This window comes from Cricetulus griseus, chromosome 9 (assembly GCF_003668045.3).
Source record: "Cricetulus griseus strain 17A/GY chromosome 9, alternate assembly CriGri-PICRH-1.0, whole genome shotgun sequence".
In the NCBI taxonomy this organism is placed as follows: Eukaryota; Metazoa; Chordata; class Mammalia; order Rodentia; family Cricetidae; genus Cricetulus; species Cricetulus griseus.
Window position 1 is genome coordinate 3,181,819 of NC_048602.1, and position 23,798 is coordinate 3,205,616.

General features: G+C 48.1%; 1 protein-coding gene across 2 annotated transcripts in view; it reads left to right on the plus strand.

Moving 5' to 3' along the window:
- The window catches only part of Gpatch1 (G-patch domain containing 1), a 41,239-nt gene that overhangs the window by 10,614 nt on the left and 6,827 nt on the right, over positions 1-23,798 (plus strand). Inside the window, exons 3-18 of one of the 2 annotated variants that reach the window (XM_027430278.2) lie at positions 738-823; positions 1,889-2,049; positions 2,975-3,072; positions 4,096-4,154; positions 4,831-5,073; positions 5,792-5,939; positions 8,311-8,390; positions 10,549-10,753; positions 11,534-11,830; positions 12,579-12,757; positions 14,633-14,760; positions 16,445-16,593; positions 16,915-17,081; positions 19,893-20,106; positions 21,819-21,926; positions 23,177-23,274. In XM_027430278.2, coding sequence (XP_027286079.1) covers positions 738-823; positions 1,889-2,049; positions 2,975-3,072; positions 4,096-4,154; positions 4,831-5,073; positions 5,792-5,939; positions 8,311-8,390; positions 10,549-10,753; positions 11,534-11,830; positions 12,579-12,757; positions 14,633-14,760; positions 16,445-16,593; positions 16,915-17,081; positions 19,893-20,106; positions 21,819-21,926; positions 23,177-23,274 — 2,420 coding nt within the window. The remainder of the gene's footprint in view (positions 1-737; positions 824-1,888; positions 2,050-2,974; positions 3,073-4,095; positions 4,155-4,830; positions 5,074-5,791; positions 5,940-8,310; positions 8,391-10,548; positions 10,754-11,533; positions 11,831-12,578; positions 12,758-14,632; positions 14,761-16,444; positions 16,594-16,914; positions 17,082-19,892; positions 20,107-21,818; positions 21,927-23,176; positions 23,275-23,798) is intronic. The other variant, XM_027430279.2, reaches the window with a different exon arrangement.

Consider the following 23,798-nt stretch of genomic DNA (forward strand, 5'->3'; position numbering starts at 1 on the left):
GCTTCTGCGCTGTGGCAAATGGGGAGATGCCAGCAGGTGGCAGACAGTGGCTTCCATTTCGTCTGGCTTTGCCCTAAGTCCCCGCAGGCAGGCTCACAGCTAATCACTGCCTGCCTCCTCTGCCTCAGTGACTAAGAAGGACAAGTGCCACAGAGGTGAAGGAGCCAGAATAACGTCTGAGCTGCCCAGGAGACACCTGCCACAGGACTCTGACACACCACCTGCTGCCTGCTCGTGACCTGGAGAAAAAGAAATTAAAATGTCACACTAGATAGTCTTGTTGGTTCCATATTTAAAGTAATGCATGCTGTTTTCTTTTTTCTTTTCTTTTCTTTTTTTTTTTTTTTTTTTGAGGCAGGGTCTCACTATATAGACCAGGCTAACCCAGAACTCACTCTGCAGACCAGGCTGGCCTTAAACTCACAGAGCTCCACCTGCTTTGCTTCCCGGGCATTGAGATTAAAGGCATGTGCACCGCCACCACCCAGCATGATCTCTTATTCAGGTGCTAGGTTTAGAACCCAGGACCTCCCTGCAGGCTAAAGCAGCCATTCTACCACTGAGCTAAGTCCCTAGTCCCCAAACTATCATGTAGGAGGAACACTGCAAACTGGAGGCTAAGCTGGTTACAAAGTGAGTTCCTGGCTGGCCAGACCCCATCTTAATAAACAAAAGCAAACAAACAGCAGATAAAATACTGTCTAGGATCATAAAAGTCTAAATTCCTTTCCTTCCAGGATGGACACCCTCTACCTTCGTGTCTTCAAGACAGAACAGGGCAGACAAATCTGTTCTTGGACCTGAAGATTTTATGGATGAAGAGGTAGGTCCGTCAGTGACACAGTGTCCTTGGCTGTGACACCTTCCCTCTACCCAGAAAGCACGGCAGAAGCTTCCTGCTCATGCTAAGGCTTTTTCTTGTAGATGTTTGTGGTGAAGTGCCCTGGATACCAGTGGTGTCTCCCCTCACCCAAGTAGTGTCTGTGCTGGGGACAGGGGGACAGTGTCTGAAGTCAGGAATGTCACGTGCAGGTGAATGTCCTCGAGAATCTTCAGTTGCCCTAACTCAGTATCCGTGGTGCTGAGCCTGTGGCTTTTCAGTCACCCTGAAGCACCCTGTGGTGTCAGGAACTGAGCTCGAGGCTAAAATGAAACTCCCATGACCTTAGAACCTAGGCATGGATTCACTTGTGAGCCCATCAAGTACGATGCGACAGTGAGCTGTACGCTACCAGGAGGGGGAAAAGAGAGGCCTTTAAACTCAAAACAACTGAGTCTTGCTGTGTAGCTTAGGCTGGCTCTGAACTTGCAAGCCCCCACTTCAGCTTCCTCTAATGCTAGGATCGCAGGCAAGTGCCACCACACCTGACTTCTCTCTCTCTTTAATTTTTATTTTATTTTTTTTAATTTACAGACAGGGTTTCTCTGTGTAGCTTTGGAGCCTGTCCTGGCACTCGCTCTGGAGACCAGGCTGGCCTCGAACTCACAGAGATCCACCTGCCTCTGCCTCCCGAGTGCTGGGATTAAAGGTGTGCGCCACCAATGCCCGACTTCTCTTTAAATTTTTATTATTTGATGTATACAGCTGTTTTGTCTGCATGTGTGTATGCACACCAGAAGAGGGTATCAGATTGCGTAGAACTGCAGTTACAGATAATTGTGAGCTGCTCTGTGGGTGCTAGGAATTGAACCCAGGTCCTCTGGAAGAGCAGCCAGTGCTCCTAACCGCAGAGTCTTCTCTCCAGCCCCCAGACTTCTCTCTCTCTTTTGCATATCTACAGTAAAGTGATCTCTTTAAAACTTTGTTGTTTGTGTGTGTGTGTTAGTACGAGTGCGTTTGTTGTGTGTGTGTAAATGAACTAATTCCGTTTACTTCTCTTCTTTGCAGGATCTCAGTGAATTCGGGATAGCACCTAAAGCAATCGTTACCACAGATGATTTTGCCTCCAAAACCAAAGACAGAATACGGGAGAAAGCCAGGCAACTGGCAGCCGCTGCAGCTCCTATTCCCGGAGCCACGCTGCTTGATGATCTCATCACGCCGGCAAAGTGAGAAGCCTTTCTTCCTTTCTGGCCTTGGTGCTTTGTACACGCGTGGTGAACTTTCTCAGGGATAGCTTGGCTACAGGCATAGATGTTGTCTGACTGGGACGTCTAAGTGAAGAAGGGGTTTCACTCAGAATGTCTCTCTTGACCACTGCAGTGGAATCCTCTAGAGCCCCAGATACCAGCCAGCCACTGGGGTTTGTGGCTAGAAGGCTATTAGGAACTGGGGTGGCTTCCCTTCCAGCTGTGTGGGCTCAACCCTGCCTGTACCCTCCCTTCCTCCTGCCCTCCCTCCCTGTCTTCCCTCCCCTCCTCCCCTCCTTTCGCCTTCTTTCTCCTTACCCTCAGTTTGAGGATAATTTTACTAGAGCTTAAAAGATACAGTCCCTTCCCACAAGCGTAAGTCCTGGTAGCTGCCTAGAGGAGGAGAGTGGAGGAAAGAATGAAACAAACAAACCAAAAAGCCATACCCCTACAGCTGGCACGGAGAACAGACCCATGGCGGGAGGGGAGCCTTGGATAAAGAATAGGGAGGTCCAAAATGTTGGAGAAGCCCCAAGTGCTAGGAAAGCATGCTTAGAGAAGAGAAAAGATGTCAACGTGGCCCTGGCTAAACGGGCAGATTTAAGAAGCTACATGGCTCTCACCCAACTCTTGATTTCCGTCTACTCTGTCTTCTGCTCCTGGGTGTGTGGTCTGATGTGCTAGCTTCAGACCTTCCTGGTATCCCTGAGCCACAGGCTGCCTTGATGAGGACTGCCCAGAGTCTCCCCTAGTGCAGATGTGCTCCCAAGCCCAGGCCCTCCCCCTGGCTCGTGCCATTGTGTTGTAACTGTGGGATGGATCAGACAAGACAGACAGAGGCACCCGGTGAGGAGCCACCTGTTACCAGTCAAGTTCACTACCGGTGTTTCCGTGTCCTGTCTAGACTGTCTGTCGGCTTTGAACTGCTAAGAAAAATGGGTTGGAAGGAAGGACAAGGAGTTGGCCCTCGAGTGAAGAGGAAGCCACGCCGACAGAAACCGGGTAAGCCTGTCGATTGTGGCCACTTCTACAGGGCACATTTTGGTTTTTTTGTTTGTTTTGTGAGACAGGGTTGCACTATGAAGTTTAGGCTGCCTGGAACTCTCAGCCTCCTGAGTACTAGCATTACAGCCAAGTGCCATGACTTTAACTATAGCATTTTATTTTATTGTGAGACAGAGTTTCTTTCTTTCTTTCTTTCTTTCTTTCTTTCTTTCTTTCTTTCTTTCTTTCCTTCCTTCCTTCCTTCTCTCTCTCTCTTTCTCTCTCTCTTTCTTTCTTTCTTTCTTTCTTTCTTTCTTTCTTTCTTTCTTTCTTTCTTTCTTTCTTTCTTTCTTTCTTTCTAAGATTTATTTATTTATTATGTATACAGTGTTCTGTCTCCATGTGTCCCTGCAGGCCAGAAGAGGGCACCAGATCTCATTACAGATGGTTGTGAGCCACCATGTGGGTGCTGGGAATTGAACTCGGGACCTCTGGAAGAGCAGCCAGTGCTCTTAACCAAGGCAGAGTTTCTTTGTGTAACAGCTCTGGCTGTCTTGGAACTTGCTGTGTAGACTAGGCTGGCTTCAAACTCAAAGAGATCCACCTGCCTCTGCCTCCCGAGTGTAAAAGTTTAATTTGTAACCACACCTTAACTGAATCACAGAGTCATAGTTCAACATTATCATTTCCTGCTCCTCCTGCTCCTTTTTATTTATTTGTGTATTTATTATTTACTGTTTATTTTGGCGCTGGGGATGGCACCCCGAGCTTCACGCTTTTCCATTTCTGAGCCACACTCCACACTCCCAGCATCAAGTTACTTTCTGTTCTTCCCCTGGGCTCTGTGTCCCCCACAGTGAGCGAACTCTTGGAAGACAGGAGTAGTTTCCTTTGGGTGTGTGCAGCATGTTATTGGGGCACCAGTCGGGGCAGGCCTGCCATCCACCTGAGACCCCGGGGGCTGCGGCTCCTTCACAAGTGCCGCTGCGTCTGTTTATTTTCATTCACGCATGACTAATGCCTCTGGGATCTCTTTTGTAGATCCCGGTGTTAAGATCTATGGCTGTGCGTTGCCGCCTGGAGGTTCTGAAGGGTCTGAGGTATGTTACGGCAGAGTCCGCTACTTTGTGATGGTGAAATTTTAGGGTCACAAGCTGGGAATCTAGATCAGTGGTAGAGTCTAGATGTGCAAAGCCTTGGGTTTAATACCTGTCACTGAGAAAAAAAAGCAAAAGCTGCCGAGTCGTGGTGGCGCATGCCTTTAATCCCAGCACTCGGGAGGCAGAGGCAGGGGGATCTCTGTGAGTTCAAGGCCAGCCTGGTCTCCAGAGCGAGTGCCAGGACAGCCTCCAAAGCTACACAGAGAAACCCTGTCTCGAAAAACCAAAAAAAAAAAAAAAAAAAAAAAAAAAGAAAGTGTTTTTATTTAGTGTATGTGCAGGTGCCTACCACAGTCAGAAGAGGGCATCAGATCCCCAGTGTTACAGGCAGTTGTGAGCTGCCGGATGCGGGCGCTGCGCACTGAGCCCTGAGCCCTGGTCCTCTGCAAGAGCAGTGTGTGCTCCTAACGGCCAAGCCATCTCTCCAGCCTCTCTTAGAGTCTCACCATGATGTTGCTTTTGTTAGTGTCATTTCTTCAGGGATGGGATCTGGTCATTCCTGGCAGCAGAAACTTGAGTTTGGCAACTGTTCTCTTTGGAGTTAATCACTGCACTCCAAAGCCTTGACACCCGGAGTGACTCACCTTCACTTCTCCTCACACACACACACGAATAGGATGAAGACGATGACTACCTGCCCAACAATGTGACTTTTGCACCTAAAGACGTCATGCCCGTGGATTTTACACCTAAAGATAATGTACACGGCCTGGCCTACAAAGGCCTGGACCCCCGCCAAGCACTGTTCGGAAGGCCAGGCGAACATCTGAATCTTTTTGGTGGCGCCCCTGAGGGGACCAGCCATCTTCTTGAAGACGTTGGACTGAGTAAAGGAAGAAAATTGGGAATTTCTGGCCAGGTAAAAGTTTTTGTATTGTACAGGCAGAAATACTGACAAATAGATTCACTTCCCGTCTTAGGTCAGGCCCAGGGTAGGCACTTTGTTTATCCAATAAGGACTTTGAAGTCCTGCCCACCCCACCCCCACCCCCCCATCCGCCTTTGTGTGTGTGCTGTGTGCTTCTCTGTCTCTGTTTCTTTCTGTTCCGATGCTGGCTTGGAACCCTGTGTATACCACTCTTTCGCTGAGCCATATGTCCAGCCCCAGGTTCTGTTTCCCTGAAGGTCCTTCCCGGGCACCTGGTGTCTGTCTTGCATGCCTTCCTCATTCTTCCAACAAAAAATGGACTTGCTCAGCCTGTTTCTCACCGTCTTCAGGCCTTGGCCTTGCTGATCAGAGGTAGACAGCCGTGTCTGCCTTTCTCCCCTCAGAGCCCCGTTTCTGCCTATCAGTGCCATGTGGGTGGGTGTCCCTCGCATCTCTGCCTGTGCTGTGCTGTGCTGGTGGCGGCTGCTGGGGCTAGAGGATCGTGTCTGTGCTGTGAGGAGTGTGGCATGCGCTCTGGTCACTGCTTTCCAACAGACCCGAGTCTCCTCTAATCGGGGTTCCTATTCGCTGCTCTCTCAGTGATCTGGAAGTACCCACGTGGTCTCCAGGATCCCATCCTGAGTGTAGCTTTGCAGTGCGGACAGACCCCACAGCCCGGGAGCTCTGTTTGAAAGCTTGTGTTCTGCAGGCTTTCGGTGTCGGCGCCCTAGAAGACGAGGATGATGACATCTACGCCACAGAAACTCTGTCCAAGTATGACACGGTGTTGAAGGATGAGGAGCCTGGAGATGGCCTCTATGGCTGGACAGCTCCCAAACAATACAAGAGTCAGAAAGGTAATCCTGGCAACCCGGACGGTAGGACTGATAAGGGGGCACAGTCTCTGGTACTGGAGTACCAGCCTCTAGAGTAGGGGATATCAAAGATGCAGGATGAGGGGCTGGAGTGATGGCCTGCTCTTGCAGAGGACCTGGATTTGGTTCCCAGCACCCACACGGTGGCTCACCACCATCCATAACTCCAGTTCCAGGGGATTTCATTCTCTCTTCCTACCTTCACAGGCACCAGGTACACACACAGTGTGCATACATCTAGACAAAACACCCATCCACATCAAAGATTAATAACTTAAAAAAGTATGCAGGGTGAGAAACATTGGAAGCTGGTATAGTGGCTCGTTCTTGTAATTCTAGCACTTGGAAAGCTGAGGCAGGAGGATTGCCGTGAATCACACAGTGAAGTCTAGGCCTACCTGGCCTGCAGTGTATAGGATGTAAGGAAGAACTGGGGTTTAAGCCCAGTTAAAGCCAGCAGTGAGATGGGTGTGAACTGAGGAGCTGGAGCACAAGGCCTGGGACCAGGGGCTGGTGCCCTGCTGTTGTCAGACAGCTGTGAGGACTCAGAGTTCAGGGAACAGCAGGTCAGAACAGCAGGCTTGGGGACCAAGTGACAGGGCCGACAGTCTGAAGCACAGCATAGCCGGGCTTAGCCTGTCTCCCCTTGAGTAACCAGGGGCTCTTGTCTGCATCACACGTGGGCATCTCTTACCTAACTTTCGTTTTTTTTCAGTTAAGGTCTAACTATGTAGCCCAGGCTGGCCCTGAGATTGTGCTTTTCTGCTTCCAGCTCCCAGGTGCTGGAATTATAAGCGTAATGATTATAATGACACAGCTGAAATCTGGAGCCAGTGTCTGTGGTGGTTTGTGTTACACTGGCATTCCAGTCTTGCTTCCTAAAAAAGGAGCAGGGAGTGTGGACAGGATGGGGAGTTGGGGACAGTCACTGGCGCAGTGCCCTAGCTCAGTCCCAGTCCCCTCCTATGCCCAAAAGATTTAATTCCACATATTGTAAATTAGAAGTGTTATTTGTATCTGTAATAATAGCTGCATGCTGATTATTTATGTTATATAGCTAGTGTATTGATACGCTGTCAATGTGTTACATGTTAATTATATAATAATGTAAAATACTAATACTCTGGAAACTGACGGCAGAATGAAGTTGAAATAGTTACCTTAATTATATCAGTAACCAATATGTAAATTAACTAAATGAATAACCCCACTCTGTCTTCCAGTAGTTGGTAGTCTGTATTGAAGAATATTCTAGGCTTCACCCCTCCCAAATATAGCGCTGATGGGCTCCCCAGGAAGCTGGAGCAGCAGCAGCTCCCTGAGTTCTGGGAACTTCCTGCCTGGAAGCTCCTCTCACAATCTGTTTCCTTCAGCCTCTCCCAGGGCCACAAAGCCTGCAGTTGTGACTATGAGTTTGGGGACATTTTGTCTTTCCCTTTTGAATTTGGACGTATTTACTGCATGCCCTCTGTTTTTCTTTTGACTGAAAGAATATATCCTCGTTTCACCCAACCTCCACAGTTGACTTTTAGGATTTTTTTTTTTTCCTTCTTCCATCAATTAATGAGGCTGGAATGAGTCTTGTGTGTACCTACTCTACAGAGTCATCTTGTGAATCACAGGGCCTTTGTCACAGGGCAGTCTGCAGCCAATGGGCGATCCCCTGCTCCAGTCAGAGGGTGTTGGTCACTCTGCTTCCTTGTTTGTAGTCTTATCTCCTGTTAGCATTGCATTTGCAACAATAGTTTGTTCTTGGGCGAGATCACTGCTGACCTGATTGTGTTGCCTGGGAGCCTTATTTGTGCTGTTGCTAAGGAAACTGGGAGACAGACACCCTGGGGCACTGGTGTGAGAAATGACCCTTGCAGTTAGGATTTTTCTTTATACACTCTAGATGACTTTTCTTGAGAACTTTCACTCCACAGAGCGACCCAAAGCCATTTTTCTTTGGTGGGGAGGGTTTATTATTATTATTTTGTATGGGTTGATTTTTTAGCTCCTGTTTTTAGAGGTTTTGAGTCAGAGTCCTTAGATTCCTTGCTCTGCAACACATCATGGTGGCGCTGCCTTGCAGAGGCGGTTCCTCTGAGGTCCCGCTCTGAAGACAATGCTGGGTGCTTGTCTTGGGAGGCCGAGGCTGCTGCTGTCCGGGCAGCTGGGCAGCTGAGGGCAGCTGGGTGAGTCTCCAGTCACTGTGTCCACAGAAGCATGAGGGCTTGAACGCCATTGTGTTCCTCAGTGCTCCTTCCCAGTGATCTCACCCAGGATTTGTTTGTGCTCTGGAAGATAAGAAGTCTTTTGTCTGTTCTAATCACCTCAACTTCTAGCATTAATTAATGATGTCATTTTGTAGAACCAGAGAGAGATCTTCGATATGTTGGCAAAATTTTGGAAGGATTTTCCTTGGCTTCTAAACCTCTGTCTTCAAAGAAAGTAAGAAAACCTTTGCATTAAAATTATTTTCCTTACTTGGTGCCTATAATGTTTGTCTTATTTTAATATTTATATATTCATGATTTTAATGTTTATTTATGACAGTAAGTAATTCATTGAGCTATATCAGTGTACTTAGGGAAATTTGATATTTCCGCATGCATGTTCTTCTTTAAAACCAGAAGAAAGCTGCGTGTACATGCCTGTAATCCTAGCATTTGGGAGCTGAGGCAGAAGAATCTTGTTCTGAGCCAACCCAGGAAACTGACCAAGATCCTGTTTGAAAAAAGGGTGGGTGCAGGGCAGACGTCACATAGCTCAGCCACTTAAGTATGCCAGACATGAATTCAGTTCCCAAACCACCTCAGAAAAGCCAGTGTGGTGGCTGTCCTTGTCATCCGGTGTGCGGTGTGCGTGGAGGCAGAAAAGTGAAGCCCCCTGAGGCTCAGCGGCTGCAATAGAGCCTACATGACAGGTTCCCTGCCAGGGAAAGGTGGGGCTGGAGAGGTGGCCGCTCTTCCTGGGGACCCAGGTGTGATCAGATCACAGCCATCTGCAACTCCACTTTCCCCGGAGTCTGACTAGCTCAGGGGAGAGTGCTCACCTACCAGGTGCAAGTACCCCCCCCCCCCAGCAAAAGCAGTTTCCTGGCCGTAGTGATTCCAGTGTGCCCTAGGGAGCTGGGAACTCCTAACCTAAGGACAGGCTGCAGACATCAGCATGGTGAAAAGTTCTCAGCCCAGCATGCACCTGGGACCGGGCGCTACACTGGTGCCCGAGCTCAGAGTTGACTCTCTTCCCGCTTCTAGAAGTCAGTGTACAGGCAATTGTTAATGTGTTTGTTATACCAAGAGCAAGGGGACCATTCAGTAGTCACTTATAATACCCAATGGCTGGGCATGTGGCGCACACCTTTAACCCTAGCACTCAGGAGGCAGGCAGATGGCTGTGAGTTCCAGGCCAGCCTGTGTGTTCAGAGCAGTTTCAGGACAGCCAGGGCTGCATAGTGTCATTGTTTCCAAAAAGAAAGCTCTAAAGCTCAGACTTTAGATGTAGCTCAGTGGTTAGAGGCTGGCCTGTGTGTGCAAGGTCCCTCACATAAACGACAATGTAGCTTAGTGGTTAGAGACTGGCCTGTGTGTGCAAGGTCCCTCACATAAACGACAATGTAGCTTAGTGGTTAGAGACTGGCCTGTGTGTGCAAGGTCCCTCACATAAACGACAAAACCCCACTTGGTTTTTTTTTTAATATTTATTTATTTATTTATTATGTATACAGTGTTCTACCTGCATGTATGCACAGGCCAGAGGAGGGCACCAGATCTCATTACAGATAGTTGTGAGCCACCATGTGGTTGCTGGGAATTGAACTCAGGACCTTTGGAATAAGCAGTTCTCTTAACCTCTGAACCATCTCTCCAGCCCCCCCCCCACACACACAAATACCTGTAATTCTAGCGCCAAGGGCTCCATGTTCTTACCTGACCTCTGCAGGCACCTGCACAGACTGTGTGCATACGCTTACACAGCAGACACACACATTCACAAATAAAAATAAAATTTAGAAAATGAAGGTCCCAAGTTTTACTTGAGAAGCAAACCATAGCCTGAATAAAGAGTTTTGAATTTAAAACTACCTAATTTCAAGTTTGTTTGTTTTTTTAATTTTTTTTAAAGATTTTATTTATTATCTATACAATGTTCTGCCTTCATGTATGCCGGCAGGCCGGAAGAAGACACCAGATCTCATTATAGATGGTTGTGAGCTACCATGTGGTTGCTGGGAATTGAACTCAGTCAGTGCTCTTAACCTCAGCTCTACTCAGCCATCTCTCCAGCTCATTTTTTCAAAGTCTTGAATCACACATTTGTAATGTTTTGTCTTTCAGTGGGCTAGGTGTGTGTGGGGAGGGGCAGGACACCGTGCTACGTCTCCTCATACTTAGTGTTCTTACCACGGGGACCATCAATATTGTTAGCAGGGGTGATGCTTGCAGGGTGGGACCATCGGGACAGTGGCTCTGGTGCTGGCTGTCAGGGCCAGGCTCTGCTGTCCACCTCCTAGTGTCCCCGGGCTGCTCCTGGTTTCCTCTGTGAAGTCTGTGGTCTTGCAGCCTGGATGGATTTCCTGACCTTGGCTTTGTCTGCTTCTGTTAAGATTTATCCACCCCCTCAGCTGCCCAGAGACTATCGGCCGGTACACTATTTCAGACCCATGGTTGCTGCAACGTCCCAGAACGCTCACTTACTTCAGGTGTTATCAGAGTCGTCTGGGAAAGCAGGACAAGACCCGGGGACACACAGTAGGCATCAGCTCAATGCCTCCAAGCGGGGGGAGTTGCTAGGAGAGATGCCTGTCCAAGGTATGTGCAATGGAGGAGACGGGGCTTGTCATGTTTAACATGTCTGACTCAGATGGGGGCTTGTGGTTCCCCACTGGCGCTCCTTGTATGCATTTTGTATTCTCAGGCTGTAGGAGCCGTGCCATGTATTATGAACGTCATATGAACGTGTATATAGATTTTATTATTCTTACTTGGTGGTACTTGTTCTTTTTGCTGCCCCTCCTTTTTTTTTTTAAGTCTCATGTAGCCCAGGATGGCCCTAAATTCTTTTTTTTTTTTTCCGAGACAGGGTTTCCCTGTGGTTTTGGAGGCTGTCCTGGAACTAGCTCTTGTAGACCAGGCTGGCCTCAAATTTACAGAGATCCGCCTGCCTCTGCCTCCCGAGTGCTGGGATTAAAGGCGAGCGCCACCAATGCCCGGCTGGCCCTAAATTCTCAATGTGGCCAAGGATGGTTTTGAACTCTTGGTTCTTCCACCTCTGTCACACACTGCTGAGATCACAGAAGTGTGCCACTTAGGTTATTTGTTCTCTATAAAAAAAAGAAAAATTACTTAAGCTGAGCAGTGGTGGCGCATGCCTTTAATCCCAGAGCTTGGGAGGCAGAGGCAGGCGGATCTCTGTAAATTTGAGGCCAGCCTGGTCTACAGAGAGAGAGTTCCAGGACAGCTAGAGCTGTTACACAGAGAAACCCTGTCTTAAAAAAAACAAACAAAAAACAGAAACAACAGAAAAGAAGTAGTGACTTTGTACAACAAAAAGTAAATCTATTTTTCATCTCTTGTTATTTTTCTATCTAGGATCTGCTACTTCAGTGTTGGAGTTTCTGTCCCAAAAAGACAGAGAAAGAATTAAAGAAACTAAGCAGGCAACTGACCTGAAAGCAGCTCAGGCCAAGGCCCGCAGTCTGGCCCAGATGGCCTCCAGCAGCAGAGCGCAGGCCTCCACGCCAGACCTCTCATCCAGCTCATGGCATCTGGCCATGGGCAGTGGGGCAGCCACCACAAGAGCCAGCAACTTCAAGCCTTTTGCCAAAGATCCCGAAAAGCAGAGGCGATATGAAGAGTTCTTAGTTCTCATGAAGAAGGGTCAAAAAGGTGGGTGCTGGCCTGGTTGGGGTGGCGGCCTCTCTGGAAACGCCCTTATCTGTAATCGGCTTTGCTTGTTTTGGTATAAACAGTGTAAAGGTTTTGGGCTTTCATATTTGATCGTAAAAAGCAAACACGTGGTAGAAATAGAGTTAAGCCGTTAATCCCAGCACTGGAGTGTCTGAGGCATCAGGATCAAGAGTTCAAGGCCAGCCCCAGCTATGTAGCAAGTCCTTGTCTGAAAAGCAAACAGCAAAGCAAAACAAAAATTACAGAAAAATGGTAGAGAAAGTTTTCTCCCGGAGCACAGACCATAGTTGGATGGACCAGTGTCCTTAGCCAAGCATCAGTTTTCTAGATCTCTCTGTACCATGTGATAGGTAGAAGTCAGTAAAAAGCGTCTTACTGACTCAGGACTGGAGAGTTGGCTCAGCAGTTAAGAACACTGGCTGCTCTTGCAGAGGACCTGGATTTGCTTCCTGTCACCACCCACATGGCAGGTTATGACCCATCCGTAACTCCAGTTCCGGGGGATCCAACAGACACACACACGTTGCACAGACGTGCTTGTAGGCAAAACATTCATACGCATAAAGTAAGCTGAGCCTGAGAAAAAGAAACATCACATGAAGGAAGGAGGAGTAAGCCTGCCTGGAGGGAGCACCCAGTGTGCTCCATGTCCATTCTAGGGTCTGGGGAAGTGCAGGCACAGTGATGTTTTCCTTGGAGTAAACAGTGCCCGCTCCCCATGCCACAGATGCTCTGGAACGATGCCTGGACCCCGGCATGACCGAGTGGGAGCGAAGCCGAGAACGGGAGGAGTTTGCTCGGGCGGCCCAGCTCTACGTGGCGTCCCACTCCACCCTGTCCTCCAGGTTCACTCACGCCAAGGAGGAAGAGGACTCCGATCAGGTTGAAGTTCCTCGAGACCAAGAGGTCTGTCGCCATCACGTGCCTACCTGGTGAATTTCATTTTGTGTTTTTGCAGTTGTAGGGTTTGAATTGAACTCGGGCTTTCATACACTCCCAAGCTCTCTAGTCAATTTTATTGTGTGTGTGTGTGTTCATGCGGATATGTACACTGTCTTAGGTACCTTTGCATATGTCTTTCTCAATTGCTCTGTAACTTATTTTATGTGGTGTTTGTTTTTGTTTTTGTTTTTGTTTTTGTGACAGAGTCTCGGGTTGGCCAGCTGGCCTGGACCTCCTGCTCTTCCTGCCTCACTCAGCCTTCCAAGTGCTGGGATTGCAGGTGTGAGCCACCACGTCTGGCCCTACCTGGTTTTTCTGAGGCAGGGTCTTTCACTGAACTAGGAGCTCATTGATTGAGCTAGGTGTGCTAGCCAGTGAGCAGCAGGGACCCACCTGTCTCCCCGTCCCCGGAGCTGGATTCTGGACACATGCTCTTGCACCCTGCTTTACCTGGGCCCTGGGGATATGAACTCAGGCTCTCGGGCTCATGTGGCATGCGCTTGTGAAGGAGCTACCTTCCCAGCCCCTCCTAGTGATTTTAAAATTAAAAACACCGTGCACCTAAATATTTTAAGTCAGGAAAAAGAGAAAACTACCCATAGCATAGTGGAGTAAGAAATGGTGTGGCATTTAGCTTGTGAGATATTCAAACAGTGTGACTCTTTGATAGTTTATTTATTTGTTTATTTATTTTTGATGGAAGTCCAATGGAATGAAGGTTGGTATCTTAAAAACACATATGTTTATTTTATATGTATGAGCGTTTTGCCTTCATGTCTTTCTGTGTATCGCATGCGAGCCTGGTGCCTTCAGAGGTGTTAGATTCCCAGGAACTGTAGTTCCAGATGGTTGAACCGTCCTGGTGCTTGGGTCCTTTGGAAGAGCAGCCAGTGCTCTTAATTATTGAGCCTTCGCTCCAGCTCTGACCTTTTGTTTGTTTGTTTGTTTTTGAGACAAGGCCGTGCTATATAGATCAGGCTAGCTTGGAACTTGCTATGTAGGCAAGGCTGCTTATACTCATAGAGATCCACCTGAATCTGTCTCCTGACATACATTTTCAGAAATTTATTTATTTTTTATAGATTTCATTTAAATTAGAAACAATCTTTTTTTGCATATCAATCCCAGTTCCCTCTCCCTCCCATCCTCCCATGCCCCCACCCACATACATTTTTAAATTTTGTTTTTATTGGCTTTTAAAAATTCTTCAGCTGGGGGCTGGAGAGATGGCTCAGAGGTTAAGAGCACCGACTGCTCTTCCAGAGGTCCTGAGTTCAATTCCCAGCACCCACATGGTGGCTCACAACCACCTTGAATGAGATATGGTGCCCTCTTCTGGTGTGCAGATAGACATGGAAGCAGAATGTTGTATCCATAATAAATAAATAAAATCTTTAAAAAAAATTCTTCAGCTGGACCGTGGTGGCGCATGCCTTTAATCCCAGCACTTGGGAGACAGAGGCAGGTGGATCTCTGTGAGTTTGCTCCCAGCCTGGTCTGTAGATTGAGTTCCAGGACAGCTAGGGCTACATAGAGAAACCCTGACTCAAAAAAAAAAAAATCATCTTTTTATATATATGTGTGGTGTGTGTGTGTGTGTGTGTGTGTGTGTGTGTGTGTGTCTACACATGAGTATTTGCATGTGAGTGCAGTGCCCGTTGGAGGCCAGGAGAGGGCATTGGATCCCTGGAGCTGGCGTGTGTTGGGAATGGAATTTGGGTCCTCTGCAAGAGCAGAGTGCTGTCTTCCCTGCTGAGCCATCTCTGTAACTGAAGCGTGGTGCGTCTAACATGGAAGGCTGGTGAAGCCAGCTCTCTGACTACACCTGTCTCTTCCTAGAACGACGTCAGTGACAAGCAGTCAGCTGTGAAGATGAAGATGTTTGGGAAGCTCACCCGGGACACGTTTGAGTGGCACCCTGACAAACTTCTGTGTAAGAGGTTTAATGTCCCTGACCCTTATCCGGGGTAAGTTGGATTAGCCTGTCTTTACATCAGTAAAAACTATTTCCACCCCATTAAAGCTCACTCAGGAAAAACATTTTTTAGATTTATTCTTGTTTTGCCTTCATGCGGGCATCGAATCCCCTGGAACTGGAGTTACAGATGGTTGTGAGCCACCATGTAGGTGCTAGGAACTGAAGCCGTGTCCTCTGTAAGAGCAGCAAATGCTCTTAACCACTGAGCTGGGCTGGAGATGGCTCAGTGGTTGAGAACACTAACTGGTCTTCCAGAGGTCCTGAGTTCAGTTCCCAGCAACCACATGGTGGCTCACAGCCATCCGTTATGAGATCTGGTGCCCTCTTCTGGCCTTCACAGATACATGTAGACAGAACATTGTATACATAATAAATAAATAAATCTAAACAAAACCAAAAAAACAGCTATTTTCCAGTCCCATTAAGGCTCATTTTATACTCTCTCTCTCTCTCTCTCTCTCTCTCTCTCTCTCTCTCTCTCTCGGATTTTAAGATAGGGTTTCTCTGTGTAGCTTTGGCGCCTATCCTGGAACTTGCTCAGGCTGGTCTCGAACTCACAGAGATCCACCTGCCTCTGCCTCCCCAGTGCTGGGATTAAAGGTGTACCATTTTAAAAATGAGTCTCATCCATTTTACTTTAAAAATGTTACTTACAACTGGACATGGTGGTGCCTGCCTTGGATTCCAGTACTTGAGAGGCAGAGGCAGGTGGATCTCTGTAAGACTGAGGCCAGCCTGGTCTGTGTAATAGAGACTTTATGTCAGAGTCTAACAAATGTAATTTGTGTTTTCTTTCTCCTTTGTGTGTTTCGGAGCATGCTAGGATCAAACACAGGGCCTCACATGGGCTAGGCAAGCCCTCTACCACTGGGCCCCCTCTTCAGCCTAATACCTTGTTTTTAAATCCTCTTTGTAAAACTAGAGGTGACTCAGTGGTTCAGACCTCTGGATGCTCTTGCAGAGGACCAGGTTTGTTCCCAGCACCCACATGGTGGGTCACAAGCATCAGTAACTCCAGTTGCAGGGGAGCTGATGCCGACTTCTGACCTTCACAGGCACCAGGCACATGTATGATATTCATACATACATGTAGGCACTCATGCACATAAAATGAATAAATCAGTTAAAAAGCACAGGTTTAGCTCCTTTTTATTTGATTAAAAACATTCCCAGGAAGCATATTTGTAGAAAACTCTAGTCCTTATTCATTTTTCTGTTTGTTTGTGTGTTTAATGTTTTATTTATTTATTTTGTATACAATTATCTGCATGCATGCTTGACACCAGAAGAGGGCACAGATCTCATTACAGATGGTTGTGAGCCACCCTGTGGTTACTGGGAATTGAACTCAGAACCTCTGGAAGAGCAGTCAGTGCTCTTAACCTCTGAGCCATTGCTCCAGCCTTGTTTGTTTTTTTAAAGACAAAGTCTCTGTGTAGACCAGGCTGGCCTTGAACTCTCAGAGAACCTTCTGCCTTTGCCTCCATGCCCAGTAGCCCTTACTCTAATAGGGAAAACTCGAGGGTTCTAAGGTCGGGTTCTGCCTTCCAGAACTGTTTTGAGAAATGTCCTAAGAACCGGTGGCCTAGCTGGAGAGCCTCTTGGACGAGGGTGTCATCCAGCTGTTGTTATTAAAATCCTATCTCTTTCCATCCTTATCCCTCCCACCCCAGGTCAACCGTAGTCGGCCTACCCAGAGTAAAGCGGGATAAATACTCAGTCTTCAACTTTCTGACGATCCCAGAGCCAGCCCCTCCGCCCACAGCCCCAGCTCCCAGTGAAAACGCCCTGCGGCCGCAGCCCCAGCACCCGGGCTCTGATAGTGAGTAGAGCTCCCTGGGACCTAGGTACTGACCCGGTCTCAACCCCTCACGGGCCGGAAGACAGAGTTAGGAGTGGCCCAGCCATAAGTGTGATCGCGATGCAGACCTCCCCACCCCCAGAGTTGCTTGCATCTGCGCATGGGCGCCTGTCAGTGAGGCCAGGCTAGTGTTTAACCTTAGAGCTTGGGTCTGTCTGTGCCTGCCCTTTCCCCAGTGCTGTGTTCAGAGCCGGGCCCAGCCACGGCGTACCGAGGCTCTGAGCCTTGCAGAATTTGCCTTCTGTTTACTAATCCCAGTGTTGTCTGCTTCCTGCCTTTTAGAATCCAGGAAACCGTCACGATGGGACACATCCAAACAGGAGAAGAAGGAAGACTCCATTAGTGAGTTCTTAAGTCAGGCTAGATCAAAAGTTGGCCCACCGAGACAAGAACCCAGCACCTCGGGAAACAAAGAGAAGGAACAGGCCCCCGAGCCAGGCCCAGACAAGGTATGGGGCCTCTGCTGGCTCTGCTGGCGCCTGTGGCCCGGCACTTCTCTGTGTGATGTGTTCTCTACTCAGTAGTAGGGGTCAGCAGCCCTTTGCTGTGCAGAGTGGCTGTGACTTGAGTAGCTGAGGCCCCGGGGCTCCAACAGCCTCTGCTGCACTCCCCGTTCTGCAGTGAGTGGCAAGGAGACCGTAAGCAGGGACGTCAGTAACTGAGGGCACTGTTGCCCGAACAACTTTGCTTATGGAGAGCAACCGCAGACGGATGTGGCCCTCAGTTGTACCTGTGCACATTAGATTCAATACAGTCGTAGCTCTGAGAAAAGGCCACATGCTTCTGGTTAGAAAAGCCCTGGCTTAGCATAAACCTTCGAATGCAAACTTAAATGTATTCCTATGAGAAGATACAACTTTCCAAATAATAGGTGGTCATTTTTGTGGTGAAAATACCCCTGAGTTCTCTTACATTTACTTTGCTTTTTGCACGTATGTGGGTCAGAGGACAACCTATGAGAGTTGGTTCTCGCCTTCCACCATGTGGGGCTCAAGGATTGAACTCAGGTTGTCTGGCTGGGCACCAAGCCCCTTTGCCCACTAAGCATCTCACCAGCCTGCTTTGCCTGCCTTGTGAAGGCAGGTCTTACAAGGTCTTACCATTGAGGGCAGGCTGGTCCTGGACTCCTTAGCCTCCTGCTGCAGCTTCTTGTGCTGGGATGAGAGGCATGTGATCACCATACCCAGATCAGTCTTTTTACTTTACCTTGTCAATATCATTGTATTTATAGTGGATTTCTCATAAATAGCATGCCCTTGGGTGTTATTTGAAATATTTGATAATCTTATATTTGGAATATTTATATTAAAATAATTACTGATACTTTTGGATTTAGTTGCCCAATTACCATGTGTGTAGTTCCTTGTTGTTTTTTTTGTTTTTTTTTTTTTGTTGTTTTTTTTTTTTTTTTGCTTTTTTGAGACAGGGTTTCTCTGTGTGGCTTTGGAGCCTATCCTGGCACTCCCTCTTGTAGACCAGGCTGGTCTCTAACTCACAGAAATCTGCCTGCCTCTGCCTCTCAAGTCCTGGGATTAAAGGCGTGCACCACCAACGCCCGGCGTGTGTAGTTTCTTTGTCTTTTTTCATATTCACTGTTGGTTTTGAAGGCAGTCTCATATAGCATAAGCTGGCTTCAAGCTGCCTATGTAGCCGAGGCTGGCTCTGAATTTCTGACCCTCCTACCTCCACCTCCCGAGTCCTGGAATTCCAAAATGTGGACCACCTGACCTGTGTTCACCCTCTGTCTTAGTCAGGGTTTCTATTGCTGTGAAGAGACACCATGACCACTTGTAGACTCTTTTTGTTTTGTTTTGTTTTTCCGAGACAGGGTTTCTCTGTGTAGCTTTGGAGGCTGTCGTTGAACTAGCTCTTGTAGATCAGGCTGGCCTCGAACTCACAGAGATCAGCCTGCCTTTGCCTCCCAAAGGTGTGTGCCACCAATGCCCGGCCCACTTATAGACTCTTATAAAGGAAAACATCAGAGGTTCAGCCCGTTATCATCATGGCGGGGAGCTTGGACGTGGACATGGCGGTAGAGAAGGAGCTGGGATTTCTAAGTCTTGATCAGTAGGCAACAGGAAGCAGTCTGTCTCACTGGGCGTGGTTTGAGCACATAGGAGACCTCAAAGCCCACCTCCACAGTGACACACTTGTTCCAACAAAGCCACACCTCTTAATAGTGCCCTTCCCTTTGGGGGCCATTTTCTTTCAAGCTACCACAGCTGGGGACCCAGCACTTAACACCTACAGGGGCATTTCACAGTGGTGGTCCTGGGATTTTAACAACAGAATCATGGAGACCCTTGGATAGCATCCTACAGGGTTAGAAACAATTTGATGAACTGTTTTCAACTTAATAAACTTTCTGGTATTGTCTCCATTCTGCTGTTGGATACAGTAATGAATTTTGCTTGTTTGGGGCCTTGTAACTTAAACTCTGCCCTTCTTCCCAGTGTCCTTACCTTGGCTCCCCTGCCTAACCTTATCCTGTCCAGATATTGGCTAGTCGGCTTCTTTATTAAAGCAAGCACAGTGACATATATTCACACAGTGTAAAGGAATATTCCACAGATCTCTGTTGGTTCCAGGCCAGCTGGATCCCTATAGAGAATTCCAGGCCATGCAGGGCTACATAGAAAGATTCGGTCTCAAAAAACAAAAACAAAAACAAAAACAAAAAAGCCTGACAAAGCCAACAATTTGGCATTTCAGTATCTGTTTCTCATGTTACATTTTCCTCTGTTGTCCATAGACTGCTCTGTTTTCCTTGGTTGTCCGTAGCCTGTTCTGGGTTTCTCTGTTGTCGTAGCCTGCTGTGGTTTCATCTTCCTGGGTCCTCTGCAGGTCTGTTAATGGCCGGTCTCCCAAGAAGGGCCTCAGCTGCTTATGCTTCCTGAGTATATTCTAGAAGAGTCCCACGGAGAGGGGAATGCTACATGCTTAGTTAGGCAGTGTTGATGGACATCTGAAACCATCTTTAAAAAACATATATGCATGTTTTGTCTGCATGCACATCTGTGTACATGTGTGTGGTACCTGCTGAGGGCAGAAGAGGACTTCTGATCCCCGGGAAGTGGACTGACAGGTGGATGTGAGCTGCCCTGTGGGTGCTGGAAATCCAACTCAGGTCCTCTGGAAGAGAAGCCAGTGCTCTTAACCACTGAGCCGTCTGTCCAGCCCCCTAAGGCCAATCTTACCTGTGTGCGTGTTCCAAAGCATCGAATCCCTTTATTCCTGACTCTTACTTCTCTGTCACACAGGCTGCAGACGAAGGTGTGGATACCCAGGCGGACGGGGAAGGTAGTCGCCCTTCCATGGACTTATTCAAGGCCATCTTTGCGGGGTCATCAGATGAGAAGTCCTCATCCTCAGAAGAGGAGCAAGAAGACAGTGAAGACAGTCAAGAGCACACAGAGGAGGCCAGCTTCAACACTTCCCAGGAGGCTGCCGCCGGGGAGACCTCTGTGACCCAGGGTATGGTCACCTCCCTGACTTGGGTGCTGAGAGAGAAGTGAGGGGTTGCAGTGCAGTCTTGTGTATTTGTGTTGAGACAGTCTGGCCTTGAACGTCCTGGGCTGGGCTGGGACCTCTGATCCTCTTTTCTCCACCTCCCAGGTCCTGGAACTACAGGCTTGCACCACATTGGCTTTGCAGCCTTATTCTAGGACAATTGACAGTTATCAATTAGTGCTATTTCGTCATATACACACATGCATGTGTGTGTGTGTGTGTGTTAGTGTGTATGTGGGTTAGTGTGTACAGGTGTGTTCGTGCGTGTGTGCTCACAAGCATGCTCGGGCCAGAGATCAGCCTTAAGTGTCATGCCTCCTAAGCCAGCCACCACTTTGCTTTTTGGGTGTCATGCCTTTGGAGATTAGGTCCCGAGGGTGTCTGGGGCTTACCAGGTTTTCTAAACAGCCTGGCACTCAAGCCCCAGGATCCCACCTGTCCCGGCACTGACATTACAAGAGCACACCATTGCACTGACATCATTACAAGAGCACACCATTGCATTGACATTACAAGAGCACACCATTGCACTGACATTACAGGAGCACGCCATTGCACTGACATTACAAGAGCACACCATTGCACTGACATTACAAGGGCACACCATTGCACTGACATTACAAGAGCACACCATTGCACTGAGCGTTCATGACAGAAAACGAGAGGCCATCTGAAGTAGGGAAACTTCGGGATGCCAGAGCCATGGCAGTTTCCCATCTGCATCCTGGGAGGTTCTGTCTGCCTTGACACCTGAGTGTAAATCCTGAAGGCCTTACCAGGATGTCACACAGGACATGGTGCAGTATTTAGTTTTAGATGCTTGCAATATTGGTTTCTTTTTTTTCCCCTGTGGATAAACCCTTGGTTTTTTTTTGTTGTTGTTGTTGTTTTTTGTTTTTTGTTTGTATACAATGTTCTGTCCGCTTGTATCCCTGTAGGGAAGAGGGCACCAGATCTCATAACGGATGGCTGTGAGCCATTGCTGGGAATTGAACTCAGGACCTCTGGAAGAGCAGTCAGTGCTCTTAACCTCTGAGCCATCTCTCCAGCCCTGTTTGTTTGTTTTTAATTATACAGTCATGTATACTTGAAATCTAAACATTTATTTAAAAGTAGGCTGGGTGTAGTGGCATATGCCTTAAACCCCAGGACTCGGGAAGGAGAGGCAGGTGGATCTCTGGGAGTTCAAGGGCAGCTTTGTCTGCATAGTGAGTTCTTGGACAGCCAGCACTACAGTGAGACCCTGCTGCCAACAAAAATGTTAAAAAGTAACAATATACTAGAGTGCCTGCCTCCCACACACAGGGACCTGGGTTCAATCCTCATAGACTGTACACACCCAGAGCTGGTGTATAGATAGGAGGCCATCCTCAGCTACATAGCGAGTTCAAGGTTAACCTGGGCTACATAAGATTGTCTCAAGCAAAGAAATGATCTGGAGTGTGTGCCCCTGGCTACGGTGGCTCCCTCTGGACAGCCGGTCATGCACTTGGTTCTGTGTGGCCTGGTGTAGCTGACCTCCCAGCTCCAGTGTCCACAGGCAGAGGTGGCCTTCACCGTATGCCCAGCATTGGTGCTTCAGCAGAGCGAAGAAAGTGCAGTGTTCAGTGGCAGAGACACCGCGACTCCAAGCATTAGTGCTGGGCGGATGAAATTGATACACTGCTGTTTTTCAGCTGCAGAGCCGGAGCCTTGTGAGCCTGCGGTTCCCTTCCCCATCCAAAAGGTACAGATCGATGAGCGAGAAGAGTTCGGACCTCGGCTGCCTCCCGTCTTCTGCCCCAGTAAGTCCACACCCCCGTGTGCCACCCCTGCAGGGGAACAGCATCAATAATGGCCCTCCCACCTGTCTACCTGACTCCACTCACGAGCCTTCCTGATTCCAGTCAGCCCTGGGCACCCGCTGCCTCCACTGAGTGCCTGAGTCACAGTTGTTTCTTTCTTTCTTTCTTTAAAGATTTTATTTATTTATTTATTATGTATACAACATTCTGCTTCCATGCATATCTGCACACCAGAAGAGGGCACCAGATCTCATCACGGATGGTTGTGAGCCACCATGTGGTTGCTGGGAATTGAACTCAGGACCTCTGGAAGAGCCGTCAGTGCTCTTAACCTCTGAGCCATCTCTCTGGCCCCTGCTGGAAGCATCTTAAGTCATTTTACAGAGCTGGTGTGGTTCTATATAACCCCAGCACTTGGGACGCTGAGGCAGGAGGATCACATTTTGAGGCTAGTCAGTCCCTGTCTTAAAAATAAAAAAGAAATCACTTTTGGAAATGAAAAAGAAAGAGTCCGGTGTGGTGGTGCACACTTTAATCCCAGCACTCAGGAGGCAGAGGCAGGTGGATCTCTGAGTTCAAGGCCAGCCTGGTCTACAGAGCAAGTTCCAAGACAGCCAGGGCTACACAGTGAAACCTTGTCTCAAAAAAAAAAAAAAAAAAAGAGAGAGGCATTGTGGACCGAAAAGTATTTTCAGGTTGTGAAAGACTTGGGCTAACAGAGCAAATAAAATCAGCCTGTTCCTGCGGCTGTAGACACAGGCCAGCCCTCCTCCCAGTGCCAGCAGCAGCTTCCGTGCAAGGCCACATGCTAACATCCCCTGTGAAAGTGTTCAGGCTAACATGATAACATGGCCCAGGTAGATAAGAACATGTGATACCATTGCCCACGATGAAGCTTCTCCTAGTGTACACACCTAGACCCCAACTCTCAAAGAATGCCAGCAAGCATGTTTCTCTTGGCTTTGGTCCATGGATCTTTGGTCCAGGTTGGTGCTAGTATTTGCTGGCCCAAATACTCTGGCTTTTTAAAGCACTTTTCCTAGGATGCCCTTGATATCCATAAAGGAGTGAATAATAGCTTGGTGCGTAGGATACTTAGGGGACATGATTTTCAAAGAGTAGGATTAAAAAAAAAAAAACAAAACCACTTGGGGAGGTGAAATTTATACGGTTAGGAAACTTCGGAGCCTTTTTAATGGTCCGTGTTCTCCCTGTTGCTGACATGTTTATCGTGCCCCTTCTACCCCCAGACACTCGCCAGAAACTTGAGACACCTCAAAAAGAGAAACCCAAGAAGAGTAAAGAAAAACACAAGACCAAGAAGGAGCACAGACGGAAGAAAGAGAAGGTGAGCGTGACGCCACTGTCCTGAGAAGTTTGTGAGCCCAGTCAGTCAGGTGTAGTGACAGACAGCTGTAATTCCCTGCTTGAATGGCTGAGGCAGGAGATGCAGGGTTGGAGGCCAGCCTGGGCTGCCTAGCAAGATGCTGTCTTGAAAATATAAATAATTTGGTAAAACTAAAAAGTGGATGGATGGATGATAGATAGACAGACAGACAGACAGACAGACAGACAGATAGATAGATAGATAGATACTGGGCCTGAAGAAATGGCGCAGTGGATGAGCACACTGACTGTTTTTGCAGAGAACCAGAGTTTGTGTTCTGGCATCCGCATTGTGGCTCACAACTCTAGCTCTAGTCCCAGGGGATGTGACACCCTCTCTGGCCTCTGCAGGCACAAGACATACACACAGGCAGAACACCCATACCCATGAAAATAAAGAAAAAAATAATAATGAAGGATTCTAGGTACTTGATAGTGAAGGCCGAACATTAGATAATAAAACTGCCCCCAGCCGCCTCATCATCA